This window comes from Symphalangus syndactylus, chromosome 15, assembly GCF_028878055.3.
Source record: "Symphalangus syndactylus isolate Jambi chromosome 15, NHGRI_mSymSyn1-v2.1_pri, whole genome shotgun sequence".
In the NCBI taxonomy this organism is placed as follows: domain Eukaryota; kingdom Metazoa; phylum Chordata; class Mammalia; order Primates; family Hylobatidae; genus Symphalangus; species Symphalangus syndactylus.
In genome coordinates, this window is record NC_072437.2 from 25414653 (window position 1) to 25439769 (window position 25117).

The following is a 25117-nucleotide window of genomic DNA, read 5'->3' on the forward strand; positions in this document are numbered from 1 at the left end:
TCCTTCAGTTCTACTCTGATCTTAGTTATTTCTTGCATTCTGCTAGCTTTTGAATGTGTTTGCACTTACTTCTCTAGTTCTTTCAGTTGTGATGTTAGGGTGTTGATTTTTGATCTTTCCTGCTTTCTCTTGTGGGCATTTAGTACTATAAATTTCCCTGTACACACTGCTTTAAATGTGTCCCAAAGATTCTGGTACGTTGTGTCTTTGTTCTCGTTGGTTTCAAAGAACATCTTTATTTCTGCCTTCATTCGTTATTTATCCAGTAGTCATTCAGGATCAAGTTGTTCAGTTTTCATGTAGTTGAGTGGTTTTGAGTGAGTTTCTTAATCCTGAGTTCTAATTTGATTGCACTGTGATCCGAGAGACAGTTTGTGGTGATTTATGTTCTTTTACATTTGCTGAGGAGTGCTTTACTTCCAATTATATAGTCAATTTTAGAATAAGTGCAATGTGGTGCTCCGAAGAATGTATATTCTGTTGATTTGGGGTGGAGAGTTCTGTAGATGTCTGTTAGGTCTGCTTGGTGCAGAGCTGAGTTCAGGTCCTGGATATCCTTGTTAACATTTGTCTCATTGATCTGTCTAATATTGACAGTGGGGTGTTAAAGTCTCCCATTATTATTGTGTGGGAGTCTAAGTCTCTTTGTAGGTCTCTAAGGACTTGCTTTATGAATCTGGGTGCTCCTGTATTGGGTGCATATATATTTGGGATAGTTAGCTCTTCTTGTTCAATTGATCCCTTTACCATTATGTAATGGCCTTTTTTGTCTCTTTTGATCTTTGTTGGTGTAAAGTCTGTTTTATCAGAGACTAGGATTGCAACCCCTGCTCTTTTTTTCTTTCCATTTGCTTGGTAGATCTTCCTCCATTCCTTTATTTGAGCCTATGTGTGTCTCTGCACATGAGATGGGTCTCCTGAAGACAGCACACTGATGGATCTTGACTCTTCATCCAATTTCCAGTCTCTGTCTTTTAATTGGGGCATTTAGCCCATTTAAATTTAAGGTTAATATTGTTATGTGTGAATTCGATCCTGTCATTATGATGTTTGCTGGTTATTTTGCCTGTTAATTGATGCAGTTTCTTCATAGCACCAATGGTCTTTACAATTTGGCATGTTTTTGCAGTGGCTGGTACCAGTTGTTCGTTTCCATGTTTAGTGCTTCCTTCAGGAGCTCTTGTGAGGCAGGCCTGGTGGTGACAGAATCTCTCAGCATTTGCTTGACTGTAAAGGATTTTATTTCTCCTTCACTTATGAAGCTTAGTTTGGCTGGATATGAAATTCTGGGTTGAAAATTCTTTTCTTTAAGAATGTTGAATATTGGCCCCCACTCTCTTCTGGCTTCTAGGGTTTCTGCTGATAGGTCCAGTGTCAGTCTGATGGGCTTCCCTTTGTCGATAACTCGACCTTTCTCTCTGGTTGCCCTTAACACTTTTTCCTTCATTTCAGCCTTGGTGAATCTGACAATTATGTGTCTTGAGGTTGTTCTTCTTGAGGAGTATTTTTGTGATGTTCTCTGTATTTCCTGAATTTGAACATTGGCCTGCCTTGCTATGTTGGGGGAAGTTCTCCTGGATAATATCCTGAATAGTGTTTTCCAACTTGGTTCCATTCTTCCCATCACTTTCAGGCACACCAGTCAAATGTAGATTTGGTCTTTTCACATAGTTCCATATTTCTTGGAGGCTTTGTTCGTTTCTTTTTACTCTTCTCTAAACTTGTCTTCTCGCTTTTTATTTCATTAATTTGATCTTCAATCACTGATACCCTTTCTTCCACTTGATTGAATCTGCTATTGAAGCTTGTGCATGTGTCACAAAGTTCTCATGCCATGATTTTCAGCTTTATCACGTCATTTAAGGTCTTCTCTACACTGTTTATTCTAGTTAGCCATTTGTCTAATCTTTTTTCTAGGTTTTTAGCTTCCTTGAGATGGGTTCGAATATCCTTCTTTAGCTCAGAGAAGTTTGTTATTACCGACCTTCTGAAGCCTACTTCTGTCAACTCGTCAAAGTCATTCTCCATCCAGCTTTGTTCCGTTGCTGGCGAGGAGCTGCAATCCTTTGGAGAAGAAGAGGTGCTCTGATTTTTAGAATTTTCAGCTTTTCTGCTGTAGTTTCTCCCTATCTACCTTTGGTCTTTGATGTTGGTGACCTACAGATGTGGTTTTGGTGTAGATGACCTTTTTGTTGATGTTGATGCTATTCCTTTCTGTTTGTTAGTTTTCCTTCTAACAGGTCTCTCAGCTACAGGTCTGTTGGAGTTTGCTGGAGTTACGCTGCAGACCCTTTTTGCCTGGGTATCACCATCGGAGGCTGCAGAACAGCAAATATTGCTGCCTGATCTTTCCTCTGGAAGCTTTGTCCCAGAGGGGCAGATGCCTGTATGAGGTGTCTGTCGGCCCCTGTTGGGACGTGTCTCCCAGTTAGGCTACATGGGGGTCAGGGACCCACTTGAGGAGGCAGTCTGTCCATTCTCAGAGCTCAAACATTGCGCTTGGAGAACCACTGCTCTCTTCAGAGCTGTCAGACAGGGACGTTTAAGTCTGCAGAAGTTGACTGCTGCCTTTTGTTCCACTAAGCCCTGCCCACACAGGTGGAGTTTAGAGGCAGTAGGCCTTGTTGAGCTGCGGTGGGCTGCGCCTAGTTCGAGCTTCCCAGCCACTTTGTTTACCTACTCAAGCCTCAGCAATGGTGGACGCCCCTCCCCCAGCCAGGCTGCCGCCTTGCAGTTCAATCTCAGACTGCTGCACTAGCAGTGAGCAAGGCTCCATGGATGTGGGACCTGCTGAGTTAGGCATGGGAGAGAATCACCTTGTCTGCTGGTTGCTAAGACCTTGGGAATATCACAGTATTTGAGCAGAAGTGTCCCGTTTTTCCAGGCAGTCTGTCATGCCTTCCCTTGGCTAGGAAAGGGAAATTCCCTGACCCCTTGTGCTTTTCCTGTGAGGCGACGCCCTGCCTGGGCTGCACTCACTTTCCAACCAGTCCCAGTGAGATGAACCAGGTACCTGAGTTGGAAATGCAGGAATCACCCATCTTCTGCATCAGTCACACTGGGAGCTGCAGACTGGAGCTGTTCCTATTCGGCCATCTTGGAACACCCCCATCTCATTGCCTTCTGGCTTCTATTGTTTCTGATAAGAAGTTAGCCTTTAATGTTATTGAGATTCTTTTGTATACAGCAAAAAAAGCATTTCTCTTGTTCTTTTCGAGATTTTAGCTTTCGCTTTTAACATTTTGACTGGTGCGTCTGGCTGTGGATATCTTTACATTTATCCTTATTGGAGTACATTGAGCTTCTTAGATTTGTAAATTATGTTATTAATCAAAATTGGGAAACTTCAGTAGTTTTTTAAAGTATCTTCTATGTTTCTTTTTTCTTCTCTTCCTGGGTCTTCTATTATGCATATGTTGGCATGCTTAATGGTGTCCCACGTTTGTCTGAGAACCTGTTCATTTTTTTCAGTCTTTTTACATTCTTTTCTTCAGATTGTATAATATTTATTGATTTATCTTCCAGTTGCCATTCCAAATTGTTTACACAGAAAATACATACATATCCACATATAAATTATTGGAATTAATTATATAGTTTAAGGTTGTGTAATACCAGGTCAATGTCCAATAATTAATTATATTTCTAAGAGTTGCAACAAACGAGAAATGCAGTTTAAATAAAGATACCATTTACAATAGTATGAAAAATATCAAACACTGGAAATTTTTGTGGAAATTCTCAAGCAGATTCAAAAACTCATCCAGAAATTCAAAGCACCAAGAGTAGCTAAAATAATCTTAAAGCATAAAAAGTGATAATTGCTTTACTGGATATCAAGATCTTTGATAAAACTACGTAATTGAAAACAATTTGGTATTAGCACAAGGATAGAAAAATAGAGCAATGAAGAAGGATAGAGAACCCAGAAATAGAGCCATGCATGTATTAACACTTGATTTATAACAAAGTTGGCTTTATGGAACAGTAAGGGTAATCTTTGACACTTTCCCCTTTTCACGTCATACACAAAAATTGATACCAGATGGATTATAGAGCTAAACATAAAAGGCAAAACAATAAATCTTCTTAAAGATAATATAGATTTTCTTTTTGACTTTAGAGTAGAGAAAGATTTCTAAAATGAGACCCAAAACCCAGTAGCCATCAAGTATAATACCAATAAATGGAACTACTTTAAAATTAAGGACTGCTTCCCATCATAACACATCATCAGTACACTACAGAACAAGCCATAGAATGAGAGAAGCATATCTCTACACATATAACCAAAAAAAGCCCTGAAGTCTTAGAAATCAAACTCTTCCAAGTCAGGGGCCAAAAAAGATAATCCAAAAAATACTGGAAGCAGATTGAACAGGCAAGTCATAAAAGAAGGCAAAGAACATATCAAAGGATGTTTCATATCATTAATGATAAGAGAAAAGAAAATTAAAACCCTGGTGAGATATCTTTACATATGTACGAGAATGATTTAAATTAAAATCTGACAATACAAAGTGTTTCTTAGGCTGTGAGGTAATGGAACTGTTTGTTGTATGTTGCTGGTATGTATATTATTTTGAAAAACTATTTAGCATCTTCTGAAATGGAAGATATGTATATCCTATTTTTAGAGCTCTAAACTGGAAAAAACTCAGATGTCCAGCAACAGTAGAATAGATAAAAGACTATATATTCATATGATGGAATTCTGTACAGTACTAAAAATTGACTACAGCTACAGAAAACAGTATTGATAAATCTCACATGATTGAGTGGGGAAAGAACACAAAATAATACTGCATGACTCCATTTATGTGAAATTTAAAATTGATTAAATGTTTAGCAGTGCAAGTTTAGGGAATAAACTATAAAGAATAGCAAAGTTGTTATTACCATAAATGACAAGAGAGTGGTTGTCTTTAGAAAAGTGGGACGGTGTGGTAATTGACAGAGATCTGAGGAGTATTTTTGGAGTTACTGGCAGTGTCAGTGACCAGGATAGTAGGTTTATGGGTTAATTCACTGAGCTCTACATTTTGTTTTGTGTATTTTTTATTTGTGTTATTCCACATACAAAAAGCTTAAATATAATGTTACATTACAAACGAATCATTATGCAAAGATGTAAAGGAATTAGAGTTAGTAAAATGATTGCTTGTTAGGCTTTTTCAGTGGTATATCACATTTAGTACAGTAAACATGGGAGGGCTTTGATAGTGAAAGGTGGTGCATGATACAGTGAACAAACTGGATGGGAAAGAAAATATATTCACCTGTAAAATGATATGTATGATACTGGTCTTTTTAATCTATAAATATGTTTGCAGAAAACAAGTGTTCATAGTCGGTTGGGGATTATTTATAATCCTACATCAAAAATAAATGAAGAGAACACAGCTATTTCTAGAGGAATTTTGGCAGCTTTTATTACACAGAAGAACATGTTTTTGAGAAGCTTTCTTGGGCAACTGGCAAAGGAAGAAACTGCTACAGCTCTTTACTCTGGAGATAAAATTAAAACATTCCTTATTGAGGTCAGTAGCTATTTGAAATATTAAATATGTACGTATTGCATATTTTAAAAGTGTAAGTGTATTTGGAGATATTGTTACTGAAAAACATTGATAGGTTTAAACAAATGGAGATAATAAACATTCCTTTTCAAATGGGAAAAGATAAACATTAAATGATATGACTTTGCACAGAGGCATTTAATGAATCAGATTTCATATGTTTCATTAACTACTTCATGATTCTTAAAGTTGATGGCATTCTAGTTAGGATATGTACTTAAGCGAAGAATTGGAGGTTAAAGCGTTAAGTAAATCTCAGGTATTTCACTGAAGGGGTCCATTGTGGAGGGAATTTCAACGATGATCCTCTTGAAGAAACGATCATTATTCATTCAAAAAATACATATTGATTGTTTATCAGACAATGGAGATAAACTTGTGAACAAGCAGATAGAGTCCGTGTCCCTGTTCTTTGTGGGGCTTACATTGTAGGAGGAAAGACAGACAAAATATCTAGAAGTGGTTTTGATTGATTTGCTTTCAAAAGTCAGGTCATTAGCTAAGGATTAGAGTGGCAGTATATATTTTTAAAGGGTCGATGACAAAAAGAGGAAATGTCGAATATTTTACTATTATTCTGAGAGTGAGAAAGTAAATTAAATACGTTAGTGAAGGAAGATTTCTGGTCATTGCTGAGGGCCCACTTGAGATTAATGATAATAAATTTAAAGCGAGATCAGCATTGGTCATATGTTTTTCTCCAGCTGTATTTTACTGTTTTCATCCAGTTGCAGACTCAGCAGAGTTGTGTTTAACCAAGGTTGGGGTTTGGACCAGTGAATATGACTGAGGGGGAGCATTCAAGGGAGCTAAACATGGAGAAGTTTTGGTTATAGCAAAGTACCCTGAGATAGAACTTGGTTAAAAGGAAATTATGCCATGGGAAGGATAATAGACAGTGAATAAATGATAGAGTCTGTAGACTGAAAGTTTGAGTAATGGTTGATCTAGGGATGGGGATGGTCATGAGGTTGTGGTCAGAAAGGGGATGATTGAAATGGGGATTTTGGAGGTAAAGAAGATCAGGGCCTACACAGTCCAACACCACAGCCACTGGCTACATATGGTCATTTTATACTTAAAATTAAATAAGATTTAAATTCAGTTCCTCAGTCATAGTAGCTACATTTTGAATGTCACATGACCATATGAAGCCATGGCTGCCATATTGGACAATGCGGGAAAACATTTTCATCATCATGAAAGCATCTGGGACCTTGTTAGAAATTCAGAATTTAAGGCCCGGATTCTACTGAAGTAGATTCTGCATTTTAACAAGATACCAGGTGATTGGTATGTACATTAAAGTTTGAGAAGTACTGAGAGAGAGAAATGTACCTTAGTATGAAGGTGCAATGAGCATATATGTGGTTTATTTTCTGTGAATGTCCATGTATTTTTTCACTTTGACCAAGGGTTACTTTTATTACTTCCATATTTAAATATATTATTACTAAGCTGGTCTTCTGGGATTAGTATAATGGGGAGAAAGGAGTATTTCCATTTTAAACACTTTTTAAATTGAGAATACCAAATAAGAGGTACTAAGTTCAGAATTTAATAAATATTTAATTTCATTTTCTTCATATCAAATTTTATTTAAATTGATGTTCCCTAGTAATTTACTAGTCTGGTAATTTCCCTGAAATTCTCAAAGAATGAATAGCAAACTGTATCAACTTGTAACAAGATTTAAGCATGTTATAAATGACTTGTCAAAACAGAATTCTTTTTTTAAAAATGTTCTTTCAGAAGAAAATTATACTAAATAATGATTTTAAAAGTATTACTTAAAATTTTATACTAATATTAAAGTAGTTTTTTTAAACAAAATGATTTAATATATTTACTGTTCTCATATTAGTTTCATCAATCTTAACTTTTGCTTTAGGGGATGGATAAGAATGCTTTTGAGAAAAAATATAATACTGTTGGAGTGAATATTTTTCGAACTCACCAGTTGTTCTGTCAAGATGTACTTAAATTGCCTCCTGGAGAAATGGGTATTGTCAGCAATGGGAGAGTAAGTAGAAAAAGCTATTGCTCTCTTTTCTCAGTGACACTGCAATGCACTGTTCTGCCTTTTTTCTGTCACAATTCCCCTGATGTGACACATACAGAGGACGATGTTCATGAGCTGAAGACATCAGACACAACTCAGCATAAATAAAATGGGGTCATGACACACTACCCATTCCTTCATTCTTTCCCCCATTCAATGAGAATGACGATGCGGGTAAGGAACAATGTTCTTTATGTGTCTTGCTTTTATTTTATTCTAATGTAAGTATTAGAAGAAACAACTTAATGCACATCATCAAAACATTGTCATTGAGAACCACTGTTGTAGTAGGTGTAGTAAGTAGGTTATTGTATCTTTTTTCTTGTTCCTACAGTTGTTTATGTTAAATGGCATTAGATACTATTTTAAGTTTTGAAGTATCAAGTAGTATAAATTGCCATGTAGTATTTATTAATAAAATATTTACAAAGCTATAGGAAGAAAATCTCTTACTCTCCAACCACCCTAATAAAACTTAATAGCTTATTGTCTTTCCTTTCAGCCCTTTTTTCTACCATACATAGATAGCCATTTTTGGTTTTTTAGAATACATCCTTATAATCCTACTATATATAATTTTACATCATGGTTTTTCTGTTAATATAAATGTTTTTCTGATTACAGTCTTTGGAGACACATACAAAATAAGTGGATGATATCTATATACTAATATTTTTAATATGATAGTCTTTTATTTCATACAAATTGTTTAAGTAAAAAACTGAATCTGGTGCTTAGGTTTATTAAGAAATCAACAAATGCAGCATGTTTCACATATCTTTGGCTTGAATTTTCAAATTACATATCCCTAAATCATCTTCAAAGTTCTAATGCACTCTTAATGTTTTGTTTTTCACTTATTTATGAACTCTGTTCACCTGCATGTTAGATTCATGTTCATCTATGCACAGCGCTATTTTACACATGACAACAGCTGCCATTTATTGTAAAAAGTATTGGTGAATTTTGGTAGTGAGATATGTAGAGCTCTATAAATGGCATTGCTTTTTCGCTTTAAAAGTTATTTTGGGAGGAAATACGGCTTTTAAAAACAGTTCTAAAGCTTTTGGCTATCTTTGACCATGTCAAGCATTTTAAGGGATAAAGAGGGAAACAATGGCACCTGTTTTATCGAGTGCCTTGCCTTTTAGTTATATACTAGGGAAAAGCTACCCTATGTCTTGTCATTTTGATATAATTCATATAGTGTTATTGACATTAATGATAACAAATACTAGATACAGTTATGTTCAACTTATTTCTCATAAACATAAAACTATGTTTTGTCCTTTCCTTAAAATTGACAAAAATATTAAGATATTAATCTTACACCTACTGTGAACCAAACATTCTTCTAGATTCTCAAGGCACAGCAGTAAACAACTATGTTTTCATGGGGCTAATATTTTGATGGATAGAAAGAGACAACAAACAGCACCCTTACTGATAAGGCATCTATCTTAAGTATGTTTATGCTGCTATAAAAATATGCCACAGACTGGCTAATTTATAAAGAACAGAAATTTATTTCTTATACTTCGGGATGCTTGGAAATATAAGGCCAACGTGCTGCCATTGACGTCTGGAGACTCTCTGACTTCCAGGATGGCCCCTTGTTGCTCTGTTTTTACATGGTGGAAGGTAGAAGGGCAACAGAGTGCTCCCTTCAGTCTTGAACTCTTTTATTATAAGGATACAAATTCCATTCATGAGGGCAGAGCCCTCGTGGCTTAATCATCTCCCAAAGGCCACACCTCTCAATGCTATCACACTGGCCACTAAGTTTCAACACATGGGTTTTGAGGGACACATTTTGTCTTAGTCTGTTTTGTGCTGCTGTAACAAAATACCTGAGACTATATAATCTCAGAAATTTGTTAAAGAACAGAAATTTATTCTCTCATACTTCTGGAGGCTGGGAAGTCCAAGATCAAGGCACTGGCATCTGATGGGAACTTTCTTGCTGCATCCTCGTGCGGCAGAAGGCAGTGGGGCAAAAAGGGGATGAATGCTATGTTCCTACATGGCAGGAGAGAGCAAACCCACTCCTGAAAGCCTTTTATAGTGGCATTAGTCCATTTTGAGGGCACAGCCCTCGTGACCTAAACACCTCCCATTAGGCCCCAGCTCCCAACACTGTTGCATTGGGGGATTCAGTTTTAACATAAATTTTGGAGAGGACAAAGACATTCAAACCATAGCACATTCATAGCAGTGTCATTTGGGCAAAGAACCAAAGAAGGTGAAGGAGGAAGCCATTTCAAATATCTGGAAGAGGATTGTTCTAGACAGAGTACAGTGAATGCAAAGGACGTGAGGTGAGATCATGTCTGTGAATCCTGTGAATCATGTCTGCTATTCTAAGAATAGCAGGTAGGAAGAGAGCAGTCAGGAGAGAAGCTCAGAGAAGTAGCTGGGGGCCAGATCATATTGGGTTTTATAGGAAGTTTAAGGACTCCCACTTTACTCTGAATGAGTTGGGAAGTGCATAGTTCTGGGCAGGAGATTGGCATCGTCTAGCTTATGTTTTATTTGGATCACTAGAGGCTGTTACATTGGGAATATACTATAGGGGGTCAGGGAGCCAGTTGGGAGAGAATGCAATAGTCCAGATGAGAGATGATGGTGGCTTGGACCAGAATGGTTCTAGTGGTGGTAGTAAGAAGTGGATATGGGATGTATTTTATGTGAAGAATGGACAGGAATTGTCCAGGGACTTTGGCGTGAGATGTGAGAGAACTAAGTTACTGGCAGAATGGAGTTACTGTGGGTCAAGGTGAGGAAGGCTGCAGGATGAGTGGGGTTGTCAGGAGCAGTATAAGAGGAAGGAAAGAGAATTCAGTTTGGACCTCCAAAAAGACTTGTTAAGAAGGTGATTGAATATGAGTATAGTGCAGAGGAAGGACTGGGGCTGGAGATAGATATTAAGTCAAATTATGTTGACTTTTTCTGTTGGCTAATGGAAAAATGTAATTTCAATTATCCTTTTATTTGTACAACTGTGGGTTTAATAGAAAAGTATACTGGAAAATAAGTCTGTGGTTTATGAGCAATATTGTAATACTTAGCTTATCACTCTGAAAGTAATGCTATTAAGCATAATAATCACAGCAATGTGGCAGATGTTATAAAAGTTTGGAATCAGATAGTTTAATGCTTGAAATAAGTATGATATTTTAGTATAAATCTTCATTCTGAGCCTGTTCAAATGTTTCCATTAGAATTGGAACATATGAAAAGTTAAAATTGTTTATAAATGATCAACAACTAGGGTACAATGATGATCGCACAGTTTATTAAAAACTGAATAATTTAAAATTGACATATTTAATATTAATGCCACAAACAATGCCATTGTTATAATAATATTTATTTGTATTACACTACATATTCACAATTGCTGAAAGACACGGGGTAGCAGGGAGTAGGAAGAAAAAGCAGGGTCCTTTTTTTGTTTTATAGTCAGATCTGGATTCAAATTCCAGCTGCACCATTAATTATATTACACTGTGACACCTGATTTCTTCATTTGGACAATGAGAATGATAATAATCTGTCTTACAGGACTGTTGGGGTGATTAAATATGCTCCTATATTTAAAGCATACAGAAGGAACCCAAACACAGAGTAAATTTTCAGTAAATAATAACTGCTATTTTCTTGCAATATTTGAAGGGCATCATGAAAAATAGTGGGCATTTGTAGACCCTAATTTGTGTTACACTAGCTAAAAGTTAGCATAAAATCAAAACTAGTTGATCAAACTTCTGTGAGTAGAGAGACATTTTTAGCTCAGTATGTGGATGAAAATCTGACAGAGTTTTCTGCAATTTTAATGACCTGTCAAATGAAGGAATGCATGTCTGTTACGGCAATTATTCTATATAACTGAAAAATCACATTTCTCAAATATTATGAAGAAGATTTAAGCAACATAATTTTCAAGTTTATTGTTCTTTTTCCCAACTTGGACATTATGTGATTTTATGCTATTTAGTTATTTTATTCCACAAATTTTCAACTTTAAATAGAACTAAGACACAGAAACATTAGGTTTCTGCTATTTGATGCTGTGCTTAACGTAAGCAAAATACAGCCAGTTTTCTGGTAAATTTAATCAATAAATGTAGCCAACGTAGTTAACCCCTTGAGACAATACTTTTAAGATTTTATTTCCTTATTCTATGTTACAAACAAAACTGCCCCTGTCGCTAGAGGTAGTATAGATAAAATTCAACTGTTTTCCAAGACTGCTGATTTGTCGTTCAGAAATGTAACATCGAATGTGCTTTCAAAGTTGCTTTAAAAATCATATCACGTCTTAAGACAATGAAATGTTTATATGAGTACTTTTAGTATTATAGTTCCCATTTTTGTGTTTTTAAGAGCCCATGTTTTATATTTAAGGTGAAACATGATATTTATTTAGTTGGGATGCCAAAATCTCAGTTAGTCACCTTTGATATGAGAAAATGGGATAAAAAGATTCAAGAACTATGCTTCAGTAATTTTTAGAAAAGATGAACTGTAGAAGCAGGTGAAGGGGGAAGTGAGAAAATCTGGCTACAGCCATTACATTCTGGTCTTTTTACCAAGAAAAAAATAATCTGGTTGACATGTTTTCTGATTATCATTAAATATAATTGTTTTGTACATAAGATTATGTCAGTCTACAGTAGGGCTTTGTGTACGTGGTGTTAGAATGATTGTACGTACTAATTTCCTCAGAAAGTGCTCATGGTAGTAGAGTCGGTAGTGGTTGTGATGGGAGAGCCGTCCTGAGAAATTAGGTATGTGGCAATTTGGCAGCTTCTAACTTTGTAGTTACTGGTTTAAAGTTAATATAGGTGACCTTGCTAGGCTCCTAACCATTTATACAGTATCAGTTAAAAGAAGACTGGTTGGTATTATTATAGTAAGTATGTGATTTTTATGTGATTTGTTTCTTGGGTTTTGCTATTTTATGGCTTTCTTATAAAGTAATTCATGTCTGTATAGTGTAGAGTACAATTTATAGATGAATGTGAAAGAAAATTGAAATTAAAAGATTTTTAAAAATATAGGATTGCTTTCAAAATTGAATTCAGTTTGAAATGGTATTTGGAAGCATCATGATTTATGTTTAAACTCATGATTTATGATTTATGTTTCAAAGTAAAACTTTCTAATGGAAATAGTTTGCTAATTTTTTATATTGTCACTTTGATTTTGGTGTTTATACAGATGTTATTTGTAATATCAAAGTGAGAAAGTATATCTTGTTTCCTCGTGTATTTAGTAAATGGCGGGATTAATAGCTACCATATCTTTAATCTCTAATTCATTTTTGCTTAACAAGAAATATCTATTTGATGAGGAAACGTTTTTCCTAAACTGATATCTTCTAGAAGATATATGATAATATAACTTTTTATTTTAAGTTCTTAGGACCTTTAGATGAAGATTTTTATGTAGAAGATTTTTACTTGTTGGAAAAGATAACATTTAGTAATTTAGGAGAGAAAATTAAAGGCATTGTTGAAAATATGGGAATCAACGCAAATAAGTGAGTATATAAGTTCTAAGAGCAATTCATTTTGGGTTTGGTATTTTGAGTCTAATGTTTTTGTTTTAAGATTAGAAAATGTTTCAAATATATAGACAAGTAAAGGTATAATAAAAGGCATATGTAAAGAATATAAGGAAATAATAAAAGGCATCCATTTACTCACCAACACAAAACTGTAGATGTTAATGTTTTCTTTGCCTTGGCTCTGTCTTTCTCCTTGTTTCTTACCCATCCACCCCAGTCTCCTCCCTCCCCAAGAGGCAACCATTTTCCTAAAGGTTGTATGCATGGTTCCCATATTCGTGTTTATGCTTTTGCTTCATATGTAAATAGCCATTATTGGTGTTTATTGTGTTGAAGGCTGTGACTGTTTTAGAGAAATGCTATTATACGTAGGTCTCCCTTTGCAGTCTACTTTGGTAGATTTAACCATGTTCAGATATATAAAGCCTTTCTTGAAGTATTAATTGTAACATGAAATATGGAACTCTTTCCAAAAAACTCATACACTGTTTGTCTTATCTAGCATGAGTGACTTTATTATGAAAGTTGATGCCCTTATGTCCTCTGTGCCTAAGCGTACATCTCGATATGATGTCACATTTCTTAGGGAGAATCACAGGTAAGAATGTAATCGTATCTGTTTGTGGTTTTTCTGTTAATGCATGCAATTATTTCCATTTGTTTTCAAAACATGGTAAAATTTAAGGTAGAATTAAAAGTTATTTATTAGGGAATAAATGTATTTGACAGTATTAGGAAGATAAATTCCAGTTAGTTATATATTCTAGTAAATAAAGGGTAATATATATGGAGAGAGAGGGTACGAAATTTCAAGTAAGTTAAACATGATATAATTTGTCATATTTTTAATATCTTTCATGCTTAAGATCATTTGTAATTTTTGCAGTATCTCAAGATAGTCGTAAATAATATTATCTTTATATTTTCAATGTGTAAAGCGACTGAAGAGTTCTGATTAATCAACTGTAGGGTGGCCTCTGTCACAAAGCTTGTCTTGTGCACATGCATGTGCAAGAGTTCAGAGGAGTGAAGGGAGGGTCCAAGCAAAGCTGAACTGTTGTAGGCCCAGCTGCTGCCTCAGGCCAGCAAGGTGAAATCAGCAGCAAGGGTGTGAGCTGCAAAATTGCTGCTGCTGCCTCTCTGTCCTCTAGATCTCCCGAGAATCTCTCTTGTTGCCTGCCCAAGCAAGAAATGTTCTGGAAAATATGATTTAGCCTGGTCGAGTTGACACATTATAAAGCTGCTGAGTGGACCAAGGGTCCGAGGATTTACTCTGTCAGGCTCCTGTGGTAGGATGGAAATAAAAGGCTGTTTAATCACTGTCATATGTGATTTCTATGCCCATATTCTCTATGAGAGTGCCTCGTTAATTGTAAAAGTAGGTAAACTGCCTTATTGAAAAATACTACTGAAGATTCCCTGAGCTGACTCAAGTGTCTTACAGTTACCACCTTTAGTAATTTTCTCTAGAAATACCATTTTTTATCTGTCAAAGAGCATTGTTTCCTATCAAGGGAAAAATAATGTTTTATAAATACGGTTAAATTTATATGTAAATTTCTACATTTAAGTCACACTCTGTTATTGAATTTTAGAAAATGTCAGTGAGCCTTTGGAAATTGATAATTAGGATAATACAGTATGCCACAGTGATGGGCAAATACTTCAGGTCACTTTACATTTGAATTTATGAATTATCAGTATTATTTCCATAGTTATATCTGTATATTTCATGAGCATATGCATATACTTCTAAAATCACATTAAAATATTTATTCACAGATTTTTAGAGAGAGAGATGTGTGTGTATACATGTATATGTATACTTAAACACAGCATTACATCTTTGCCATTCTGCTTCTATGTCTATAGGGAGTCATTTATAATTAAATATGTTAAAACACTTGTTATAAATCCGTTATTTCTGTATTGATATGTTTGATCTTAATTCCAACTTTTAAAATTTAAATTGGCTTATAAGAAAATTTAAATTTGACAAAGTAACTTAAATTAGAAGGTTTGCAAAAGGAGAGAGAAAAGAGTAGGCGTATATTGAAATCTGGAGTAAAGTGAAAAATGAGAAAAAACAATTATATTTTTTCCCCAGCCCTGAAAGATCTCTATATTAGCCTATTCCCTTCCATTTAGACTCTGTGGATTTGACATTCTTCTAACATCTTAGACAAAGGCAAAAATAGCAATCCTAACTACTCACCCCATCATCCCAGGAACTTCCAACATTGAATGTAAGTTGTGTGAGAAACTATGAGGTCTTGAAGGAAGCCTTGCAGGCTGCGGCAATAATGACCCTCCTGTCGTGAGCATACCATGAATTTGGCTCCAAGTTTTCCAGTTTATACAGTTCCCAAGTTCATAAGAGGAAAACAAACTAGGTGTTCAGGTGAAATGTAATTATTCTTAGGAGAGGGAGGACAGAGGAATTTCTCCCAGGAGCCTTTATAAAGAGGATGCTATATAATGAACAGTGTTTTCAATATTCTTAAGGTAGATTACTTGACCTATTTTATAGATAGGTTAACAGTATCATAACAAAATTCAACTCAGAGTTTTCTATTGCAACAGCCTGTTTGAAATGTGTTCAATATATCTGTAAGAGTTGATTAACTGTGTATACCTAAGCAGTTCTTCACCCTTTTTTTTCTGACATGGGCTTTAATAATTAATTAACTGTCACTGTGCTTGACAGTATTCTTCTGGCTAATGACATGAAGTGTATCAATAGTTTTCTGGCAATTGAGTACAAATCTGTTACCTTAAATAGGTGGTAGTTAGCATCTTGTTGTTAATATTGCGTGAGAAATAGGATGTTCTGTTCTATTATTGGGTTAGTCAGTGTACTACCTACTAGTGGGCTCAGGATTCTACTCAGAAAACTGTCTTGTACATGTATAATCAGATGGTGGGGACTATGAAATTCTGCTTCATACAACTTCATAGAATTAGCAGTAGTCTGGGAGAAAAAAGCAGCAGTAAACAGATGCATACTGAAGCCATAATTACATCTCATACAGCATACATAAAATGACCAGTTTTAAGTGGTGTTACAAAGTAGGATAGTAATTTGTAAAATTTTCACCAAGGTAACTACAGGAAGCAACAATTGTCGAGAGTCACTTTAATAGCAGAACGTCTGATTTGTGGCTCTTAGGTCTAGCAATAGTTATTCATTAAGGTCTGTTGTCTGACTATGCCCCTCTTATTTTAAGATAATTAAATCGTCAACTGCGTAGAAAATAAAATGTCTTGCAGTTTTGTATTCAGATGACCCGTATTTGAAGTAAGTGTTTATATTAGCTTTTTTAAAAATTGCTGAGCAATTAATCCCCTCACTGCAGAAAGCCTTTTCCTGCCAAAGAAACTAATATTCCTGTAACTACATGTGTACCTCTTGATTTGGTAACCTTTTTCCTTTGTAATATGTAAAATGTATAATTAATTCATCCTACATCTGAGAAAAATATTTCCTACATGATTATAGTGTTAAAACAGTAATTCAGTAGAATATTCTCTGCTTTTAATCAAATATACACGATTAACTTTTAATTATATTAAATGTAGAATTGACTGTCTCCCTCTGGCCTATTCTATACTTTTAATCATTTTCTCATTTCCCTTTTAAAAACTAGTCCATCTTCTAATTTAGAACTTTTATCAGTGAAAGATAAAAACAGATAGGACAGAGGGAATGAGGTGAGGAGAGGAAGACTGGGATCAAAATAAAGTATGATTAATGAACTTGCCTGTTATAGTATATTGATTTTTTGAAATACTAAATTTAATAAAGTATGAATAGTTAATTTTATTCTCAAATCTAAAGAAATATATTCCACTAACACAAAAGCATCTTGGCTTTATTTTTTAAATTGTACAATCCATGAGAATTTTGAGGGCCTAAAATTATCAGAGTTTTTACACTAATGGGATCATTCTTTGAAAGGCTTTTTAAAAAATCACTTCATTCATAAAACCTTACTTCATTTTCTCTCATTCTTTTCAGTTTTGTAATTTGTTGAAAACAGATTTTCAAATTTGTAAGCATCGTGTGAAATAACCAGTATTTTACAATTTTAGTGAGAAAGAAAACAATTTATAAGAATTATATAGCTAAGATCATGATTAGTTATTTGTATAAACTTAACACATCATCTTTCATCTTATTTTCTGTTTTCTTAGTGTTATAAAGATGAATCCTCAAGAGAATGATATGTTCTTCAGTGTCATTGCTATTGTTGATCCATTAACAAGAGAAGCACAGAAAATGGCACAGTTATTGGTTGTAAGATAATATAAATTAGACTAAATATTTTTGTTTTTAAATTCATAATTTTTTCAAGTCTGTTTTCAAGTATAATCAGCTGTTTGTGCTCTTGATTCTTCACCGTTTTAATAGAGTGTCATATTTCAATGTAGAAAATGAAATGATGGAGCCATGCACAGAGTGTTGTTATGAACTGCATTGTATTCCCCAAAAAATTCATATTTCAACACATGAAATAGGTCTCAGTGAACTTTAAGCCCTAACCCCCAATGTGACTCTCTCTGGAGATAAGGCTTTAAGGGGATCATTAAGGTTAAATGAGGTTGTATGGGTGAGACCTTAATCCAATAGGATTGGTGGCCTTAAAAGATGAAGAGAGGGAGACTTCACAAAGAAGAGGTTATTTGAGCACACAGTGATGTGTTAGCCCCGTGCAAACTAGAAAGAGAGCTCTCCCCAGAAACCAAATCAGCTGGCATCTTGATCTTGGAATTCCCAGCCTCCAAAACTGTGAGAAAATAAATTTCTGTTGTTTAAACCACTCCATCTGTGGTGTTTTGTTATATTAGCCTGAGGAGACTAATACAGGTGTCTTTCATGTGTTGTGAAGTGTGGCTTTTGGAGAAGCTGAAGCTTAAGCTTAATTGGATAAAACTTAAAGTATAATAAATAATGTTAGCCAAAAAAGTGAAGCTGAGGAAAGGGGAAACATGGAGTTTGTATTCTATAGGTTTGGCCGCTGTAACAAAGGCCAAAATAACACTACTTTCAAGACTGAAGTTTCTTTCTTTCATCTCCCGGTCTAAGTGTAGGCTGCCTTGGGGTTGCTAAGGCAGCTACACAGTGTGAGGGACTCAGGCACTGCCTTTGTCATTGTTGAGCTGTCACGAAGCACCTAAGATCACCAGTCAGGCCGTAACATCATCTCTGCACTTCTGCCAGCAGGAAGGGGAGAATAAGAGCACAACCCCAAAGTTAAATGTATGCTGTCCTATCACTTCTCACTGACCAGAATGTCCCCAGGCTGGCTACACTGAATGACAAGGGAGGCTGGAAACTATGGCCACAAGTCCTGCATTAACCTGGAAATTCTTTCCCTATGAAAGAGGAAAATGAATGTGAAGAGACAGATATCAGTCTCCAAAAGGACTTATGTGGCTTACCATTTTACTTAGAATTTCAAACATTCAAATTAGAATGCAGCTTTCAGTAGTTAAATGTGAATAAGCTAGTCCCATTAGAAGGCTGTAGGTTTTTCTAGTGATATTGAAAATTTTACAAACTATTTGTCTTTTGATAATTGACTTCACTTTTGAAACAGGCAAAAGTAATTAGATATTGAGTCTGGTGAAAATGTAAGTGATCAAGCCATATGATTTGCTGTATATCGAAATTTCAAAATGCAATTTTTTTTAGAATTTAGTGTGCACTGCCAAATCTCATTGGAAAATGAGATTTTATGAGTGGAGACAAATAATTTTGGAAAGACTTTGTCATTCTAGCTGTTCAGTTTATGAAACGAGTAGGACAAACCATAGCTGATTTACCTATTTGTTCTTTTAGCATTGGTTATACCTTCAAGTTTCTATGTCTTGAGATATACTATTCAGATTATTCTTTAGAAAACTATCACATCTGAAAGGAGTGGAGCTAGTATGATGCTCTTTGGTATGCAAAATCCCTATTCCTATGGAGAGTCATTATTCAAAAAAAATTACTTAAATTTGTAAGTTTTTTATATAAAAGTAGAATTTAGGAGTAAGAAATATGGAATTAGCCAAAGCAGGAAGATCACTTGAGAAATTCAAGACCAGCCTGGGCAACATAGCAAGACCCCGTCTCTAAAAAAATAAATAAATAAATTAGTCAAACATGATGCTGCATACTTGTAGTCATAGTTACTACTCAGGAGGCTGAGGTGGGAGAATTGGATGAGCCCAGGAATTTGAAGTTAACAGTGACCCATGATCACACCACTGCAGTCTAGCCTCAGCAACAGAGCAGGACTATGTCTGTTAAAAAAAAAAAAAAGAAAAGAAAAGAAATAGGGAAATAGGGAATTATACAGAGATATAAAATATGGAATTGCATTCCAGTTTCCATCATTGGTAATAATAGCATACTTTATTTCTGAGTCACTTTACTTCTTACTTTATAAAAGGATACTTTATTAGAAGAAATAGTTTTTCATCTAACACTTGAGAAAAACAGTGGTTCAGTGACCTCCAGAGTAGCAGATAATGATGAGTGATAGAGTAAGAATTGAAACTCAAATCTCTTAAATCCTTAGTCTTTATGTTCTAATTTCTCATCAAGCCTGTATCCTTTCTATTACATGTATCTGTTTTGTTACTTCTCCCTTTACCTATATCATTTGTTATCTAATAGCTTTTGAATCTTCACTGACATGTTGCCTATGTGGAGATGGGGACTATCAAAATTAGTAATTCTTCCTCTACTTCTTATGATCCAGGAAAACGAAAAGAAAGTATTTATTCGTAGGTAGCCAAGAACTTCCAAATCCCAAAAGAATCAGGATACTGCCAATGTTGTTGTAAGGTCACCACTTTGTATTTGCAGATCAAGGTCCTAGTAATTATTTTCCTTGTTCTTCAATACTAAGGAAATTTAGATACTATGAAAAAAAGTCACTTTAGGCAAAGGGCAAGCAGCATAACCCTGGGACATTGAAATCAACTGTTTGGATTAAAATTTTGCCTGTGCTGTGAGTTTCTGTGTGACCTTGAGCACATTAATGTCTCTGTACCTAAACTGCAAAAGTACTATTTTAGCAGGGCGTTGTAAGGATCAAGTGAGATAATGAACATAAAGTTTTAATATAGTACCTGGTATATAGTAAATACATAATAAATATTAGCTATTAATATTATTTAATATCAAACATGGGAATTTCTTTCCAATAGGTACTTGGCAAGATTATCAACATGAAGATAAAGTTGTTCATGAACTGTAGGGGCAGGCTTTCAGAAGCCCCTTTAGACAGGTGGGTCTGAGTGAACAAAATTTCATTTTGAAAAATTTGTAAATGCTGAGAAGAAAAAAACAACCATTGTTACTGGACCTGGTTTTTTCTTTTCTTCACAAGATGCTTCACAGAAATAAGTCAGAAGGTCAGACTATTTACTTACTTTAACTGACATAAAATTGATATAAAAATTAAAATAACCTAACTCAGCAAAGTGATCTGACCTAATTACAGAATTTACATTGATTTATATTTATTCATAGGTATTTTTGGAAATGTGATTTAGGAATACCTATTTAGAAATATATCAATGGGAAATAAGGTGGAATTAAACCATTTTTGGTTTAGCAGAATTACCAAAATAATCTTTATTATATCATCACATTTACTATTTGGGGGCATTAGGATACAATTAGTTTAGAATAATAACCTGCCAGAGATATAAAAAAGTGTTGTTTATAATTATATACAAATATTCCCCATTAACACTCTTCTGTTGAAATAACATTCTCTCTCAAGAGGGGACAAAAATACACCCTTTCTCTTCTTTGTGGATCAGAATCACTGTCATTCATTATGAGCCATTCTTATTGATAGGAATATTCAGTTCTCCTTCATGCGTCATTGGGCAGAAAACAGAGTATGTACCATTGCACTAGTATAGCTTTTTAAGACTTTTTAATGTGCTCATTTCTGTATTATTTAATTATGTAATTCTAAGCAAAAAATGCATGCATACACAAGACAGAAAGGTAGCATTCTGTTCGTTCTTTGTTTACTTTTCAAATTGTATTTGTTACAACTGACATACTATAGATGTTGCCTTGAGCAGAACTTTTTTTTTTTTTTTTTTTTTTTGTGAGACAGGTTCTCCCATTGTCCAGGCTGGGGCACCATCACAGTTCACTGTAGCCTCGCCCCGACTTCTCAGGCTCAGGTGATTCTCCCACCTCAGCCTCCTGAGTAACTGGGACTACAGGTGCATGCCACCACGCACAGTTTTTTTGTTTTGTTTTGTTTTGTATTTTTGTAGAGACGGGGTCTTGCTATGTTGTCCAGGCTGGTTTTGAACTCCTGGCCTCAAGAGATACACCTGCCTTGCCCTCTCAAAGTGCTGAGGTTATAGGCATGAGCCACTGTGCCCAGCCAGAGCAGGCATTTTAAACCTAAGTATTTTTAATAGTTGGAAAGCAATAAAATGGAAAATGTGGGAAATTTAAGTGAAAGTTTAGGACTTATTCATTGTCCCTCAAGACTCTTGTCCATATATCTCATTGAGTTTTTATGCTTCTCATTTATCTTTTGTATTTTAAATTTTATCACGTGCCTTTTTACATCTGAACAAAAACTTTAAATTTTTTAGCTGCTAATTGAAAGGTTTGTTAGTTCCGTGAGTACAGGATTTTTATTCACAGGAGTAGGGATCCTCTCTGTAAAACATCACATTATATAATAAAGAATAGGATTACTGAACATATAAGCAAGCATAATCTACTGGGAGGGAAGCAATTGACTTTTCTAAATGAAATAATGTACTAGAGTATACAGTTATTTTTTTAACTGGTAGTTCAACAGAATCTTATTGACTCAGTAGCATATATCAAGCAATCTAGCATACACATTTATTCCCAGGCCTTTCCTTTTAGTAAATTTATTCTTCTCAGAGATGAGACAGGTTAAGGGCAGGAATCCCCTCAACTTATTACTCTTAACTGCTGTACTTCCTCAGCCTTCCTGTATTGCAGGGCAAGAATGAGGCATCTTTCTTCTTTTTTAGGTAAACATTCCCTCTCTGTTTTGATCTCATGCTTTCCTGTTTGTTCTGGATCCTTGCTATATCACATATTCTCTCTTTTGGATCTTTAATCTCTATACTAGCTTTTTTCTTTCAGTCTTTAAAGTTATTCAATTTTTTTAAAAGTTGCTCCCTTAACTTTCTCTCCTCTAGAGTCTTTTTTTCCCTCTTCTTCATTCCTTCTTGACTAAATTTCTTCAAAGATGGTCAGACTCTGTCATCGTATCTCATTCACTGTACCTTCCACTGCAGTTTCTCTTTAACTTTCTCTTTGCCACTGAAATTGTATTTACTAAATCACAAAGAAATTGCTCCTTACAACATTCAGAGAATACTTTTCTTTGATATTTCCACTGCAGCAAGAATTTGTTTTGAACATTTACTTCCTGACTGTATTCTCTCCTGTTTCTCCTCTTTTTATTTTCTTTGTCTATCTGCATAACATGGCTCCCAGTGATCACCAGTGCCTGGGACTCACACTCTGAAAGTTCTCCTGGAGTGAGGGCTAGACCTAGTGATTTGGCTCTCATAAAACAAAATATGGCGAAAGTGATGGAATTTCCCTTCTACAATTAGGTTATGAAAGACTGTGACTTTTGTCTTGCTGACATTCTCTCTCTGTGGCTCTTCTGTGTGCTTCTCTTTTGAAGCATGTTGGAGGTGCCTTTTCGGAAGTAACTGCGAGCAGTCTGCAGACAATTACCAGCAAGGAGCTGCTGTCCTCATTCAGACAGCCCTTGAGGAACTAGATGAACCTGGAAGTAGATCCTACCCTTGTTGAGCCTTGAAAGAACTACAGCACAGCTGACACCTTGACTGCAGTCTCAAAATAGTAAAAGCCACTAGCCTTGATAGCATAACATAATAATTCTGTGCACAGTATTGAAGGATGAGGTTAAAATACAGCAAAACTGAAGTTAAGTCTAAAAGTGCTATTAAGCAGTTGCTTTCAACTTAATCCTGTTTGTTTTTAGTTGAGCTTTTAAAAGTGGTACTAGAATTTCAGCTTGAATTTCACTTGTTTCCTACCATTTCTCTTCATATTATTAGTGGTGGTAAAAGTTAATAAAATAGCTGAAAAATAGACCATGGTCAGATTTGAAGGAGGATGCATACAAATCATAATACAATAACAGATCATAAACTCCTAGAACCTGCATAAGTCAGGTACATCTTAAAGGGATTCTAATCATGTTCATTAGGGAATAGTTAACAATGGTAGATAATATACATAGACTTAGATAGTAGTGTCAACAAAATAATGATTGTCTATTTCTTATAAGCATTAATTTTTCTGCAGTATAATGCACCTTAGTCTTTTTAATTGTAGACTTCTGGTCAGATCATTAAGCCATTTTCAATTTTAAAAATATTTTAAAAGAAAAATCTCAGTTTTGGTCACATTATGTATTTTTATGTTTTATTAACAGCTTTTACCGTTTTGTTCTGGAACCAGAACTGATGTCAGGGGCTAATGAAGTTTCTTCTCTTGGACCAGTGGCAAAATTTTTGGATATTCCTGAATCACCCCTCCTAATCCTCAACATGATTACTCCAGAAGGCTGGTTGGTTGAAACAGTACACAGCAACTGTGACCTTGATAATATTCACTTAAAGGATGTAAGTTATTGCATATAGTCATATAAAGAGAGAGAAACAGGATAAAGTCTTATCTGCTATTACAATTGTAGCGAGTGAGCGATCATACTATGAATGTTAACCAGAATATTCTTTTTTATGATTCTAGGTCCCGATCCAATCTTTCCTTTGATTTTTAAGTTTTTCTAATTTCCAAACTCAGCTTCTTGAGTCTTCCAAGTTCCTAGATGTCTTTACATTTTTTCTTTCTTTCTTTTTGCCTCAGACTACTAGCTTGCAAAGACATTTCTCTAAGATGAGCAATGTCAAAAATATGGAGAGGAACACTTGGCAACTTGGTACAACACAATTAAGTACTTATTTTGCTCTTCAAGTTTAGTTTTTAACTCAGAGAGCAAATTTCACTCAAAATTGTTTTGTTGGTGGTGGTGTTTTTTTTTTTTTGGCCTCACAGCTCATAGCCAGAGAAAGTAGTCCTAACTACATTAGGGTAGAAAGTAGGAAACAAAATTTGCGGTATACTACAGGCCAGGTATACCTGCTTCTCATCACCCCCTGTATGACCCTTGTCTAGTGAGTAGTCAGACTTCTCTTCCTCAGCTGTTGTAATTCACAGCACAGAAAGAAAGTATTAAACTGAGTCTTTTAAACATTGAATCTAGAATGAGAAAAGGAATTCAGAAACCACAAAAAAGGGAAGCATTTTGGAAGAATTTAAGATACGTGTGGTAGTCTGTTTTCACACTGCTGTAAAGAACTGTCTGAGACTGGGTAATTTAAAAACAAAAGAGGCTTAAATAACTCACAGTTTCGCATGGCTAGGGAGGTCTCCAGAAACAACCATGGCATCATGGTGGAAGGGGAAGCCAGGCACATCTCACATGACAGCAGGAGTGTGAGGGGAGTGCCACACACTTTCACACCTTCAGACCTCATGAATATTCACTACCATGAGAACAGCAAGGGGGAAATCTGCCCCCATGATCCAATCACCTCCCACCAGGGCCCTCCCCTGACACGTGGGGATTACAATTAGACATGAGATTTGGGTGGGTACACAGAGCCAAACCATATCACTTGGTATCCAGAAAATGAGGAAAAAATACTTGCTTCTCCTTATTGTCCTCCCTCTGACCTATTTCCAGCACTTTGTGTCTGATACCTCCTATAGAATATAGCCATTGCCTTGACTGAAGCATAAACATTTACCTGTAATAATTTGGTTAAGATTGTTTATAATGTTTA

At 35.3% G+C, this 25117-nt stretch overlaps 1 protein-coding gene across 8 annotated transcripts in view; it reads left to right on the forward strand.

Moving 5' to 3' along the window:
* LOC129464103 (UDP-glucose:glycoprotein glucosyltransferase 2) overlaps window positions 1–25117 on the forward strand; it is a 264841-nt gene that overhangs the window by 146665 nt on the left and 93059 nt on the right. For all 8 annotated transcript variants that reach the window (XR_008651434.2, XM_055245067.2, XM_055245066.2 and 5 more), the window contains 7 exons: window positions 5334–5540; window positions 7471–7602; window positions 13062–13186; window positions 13716–13811; window positions 17408–17510; window positions 20417–20496; window positions 23704–23893. Coding sequence is in view for 7 of the 8 variants with exons in the window: in XM_055245067.2 (XP_055101042.1) it covers window positions 5334–5540; window positions 7471–7602; window positions 13062–13186; window positions 13716–13811; window positions 17408–17510; window positions 20417–20496; window positions 23704–23893 (933 nt within the window). In the remaining variant the exon portion in view is untranslated. The remainder of the gene's footprint in view (window positions 1–5333; window positions 5541–7470; window positions 7603–13061; window positions 13187–13715; window positions 13812–17407; window positions 17511–20416; window positions 20497–23703; window positions 23894–25117) is intronic.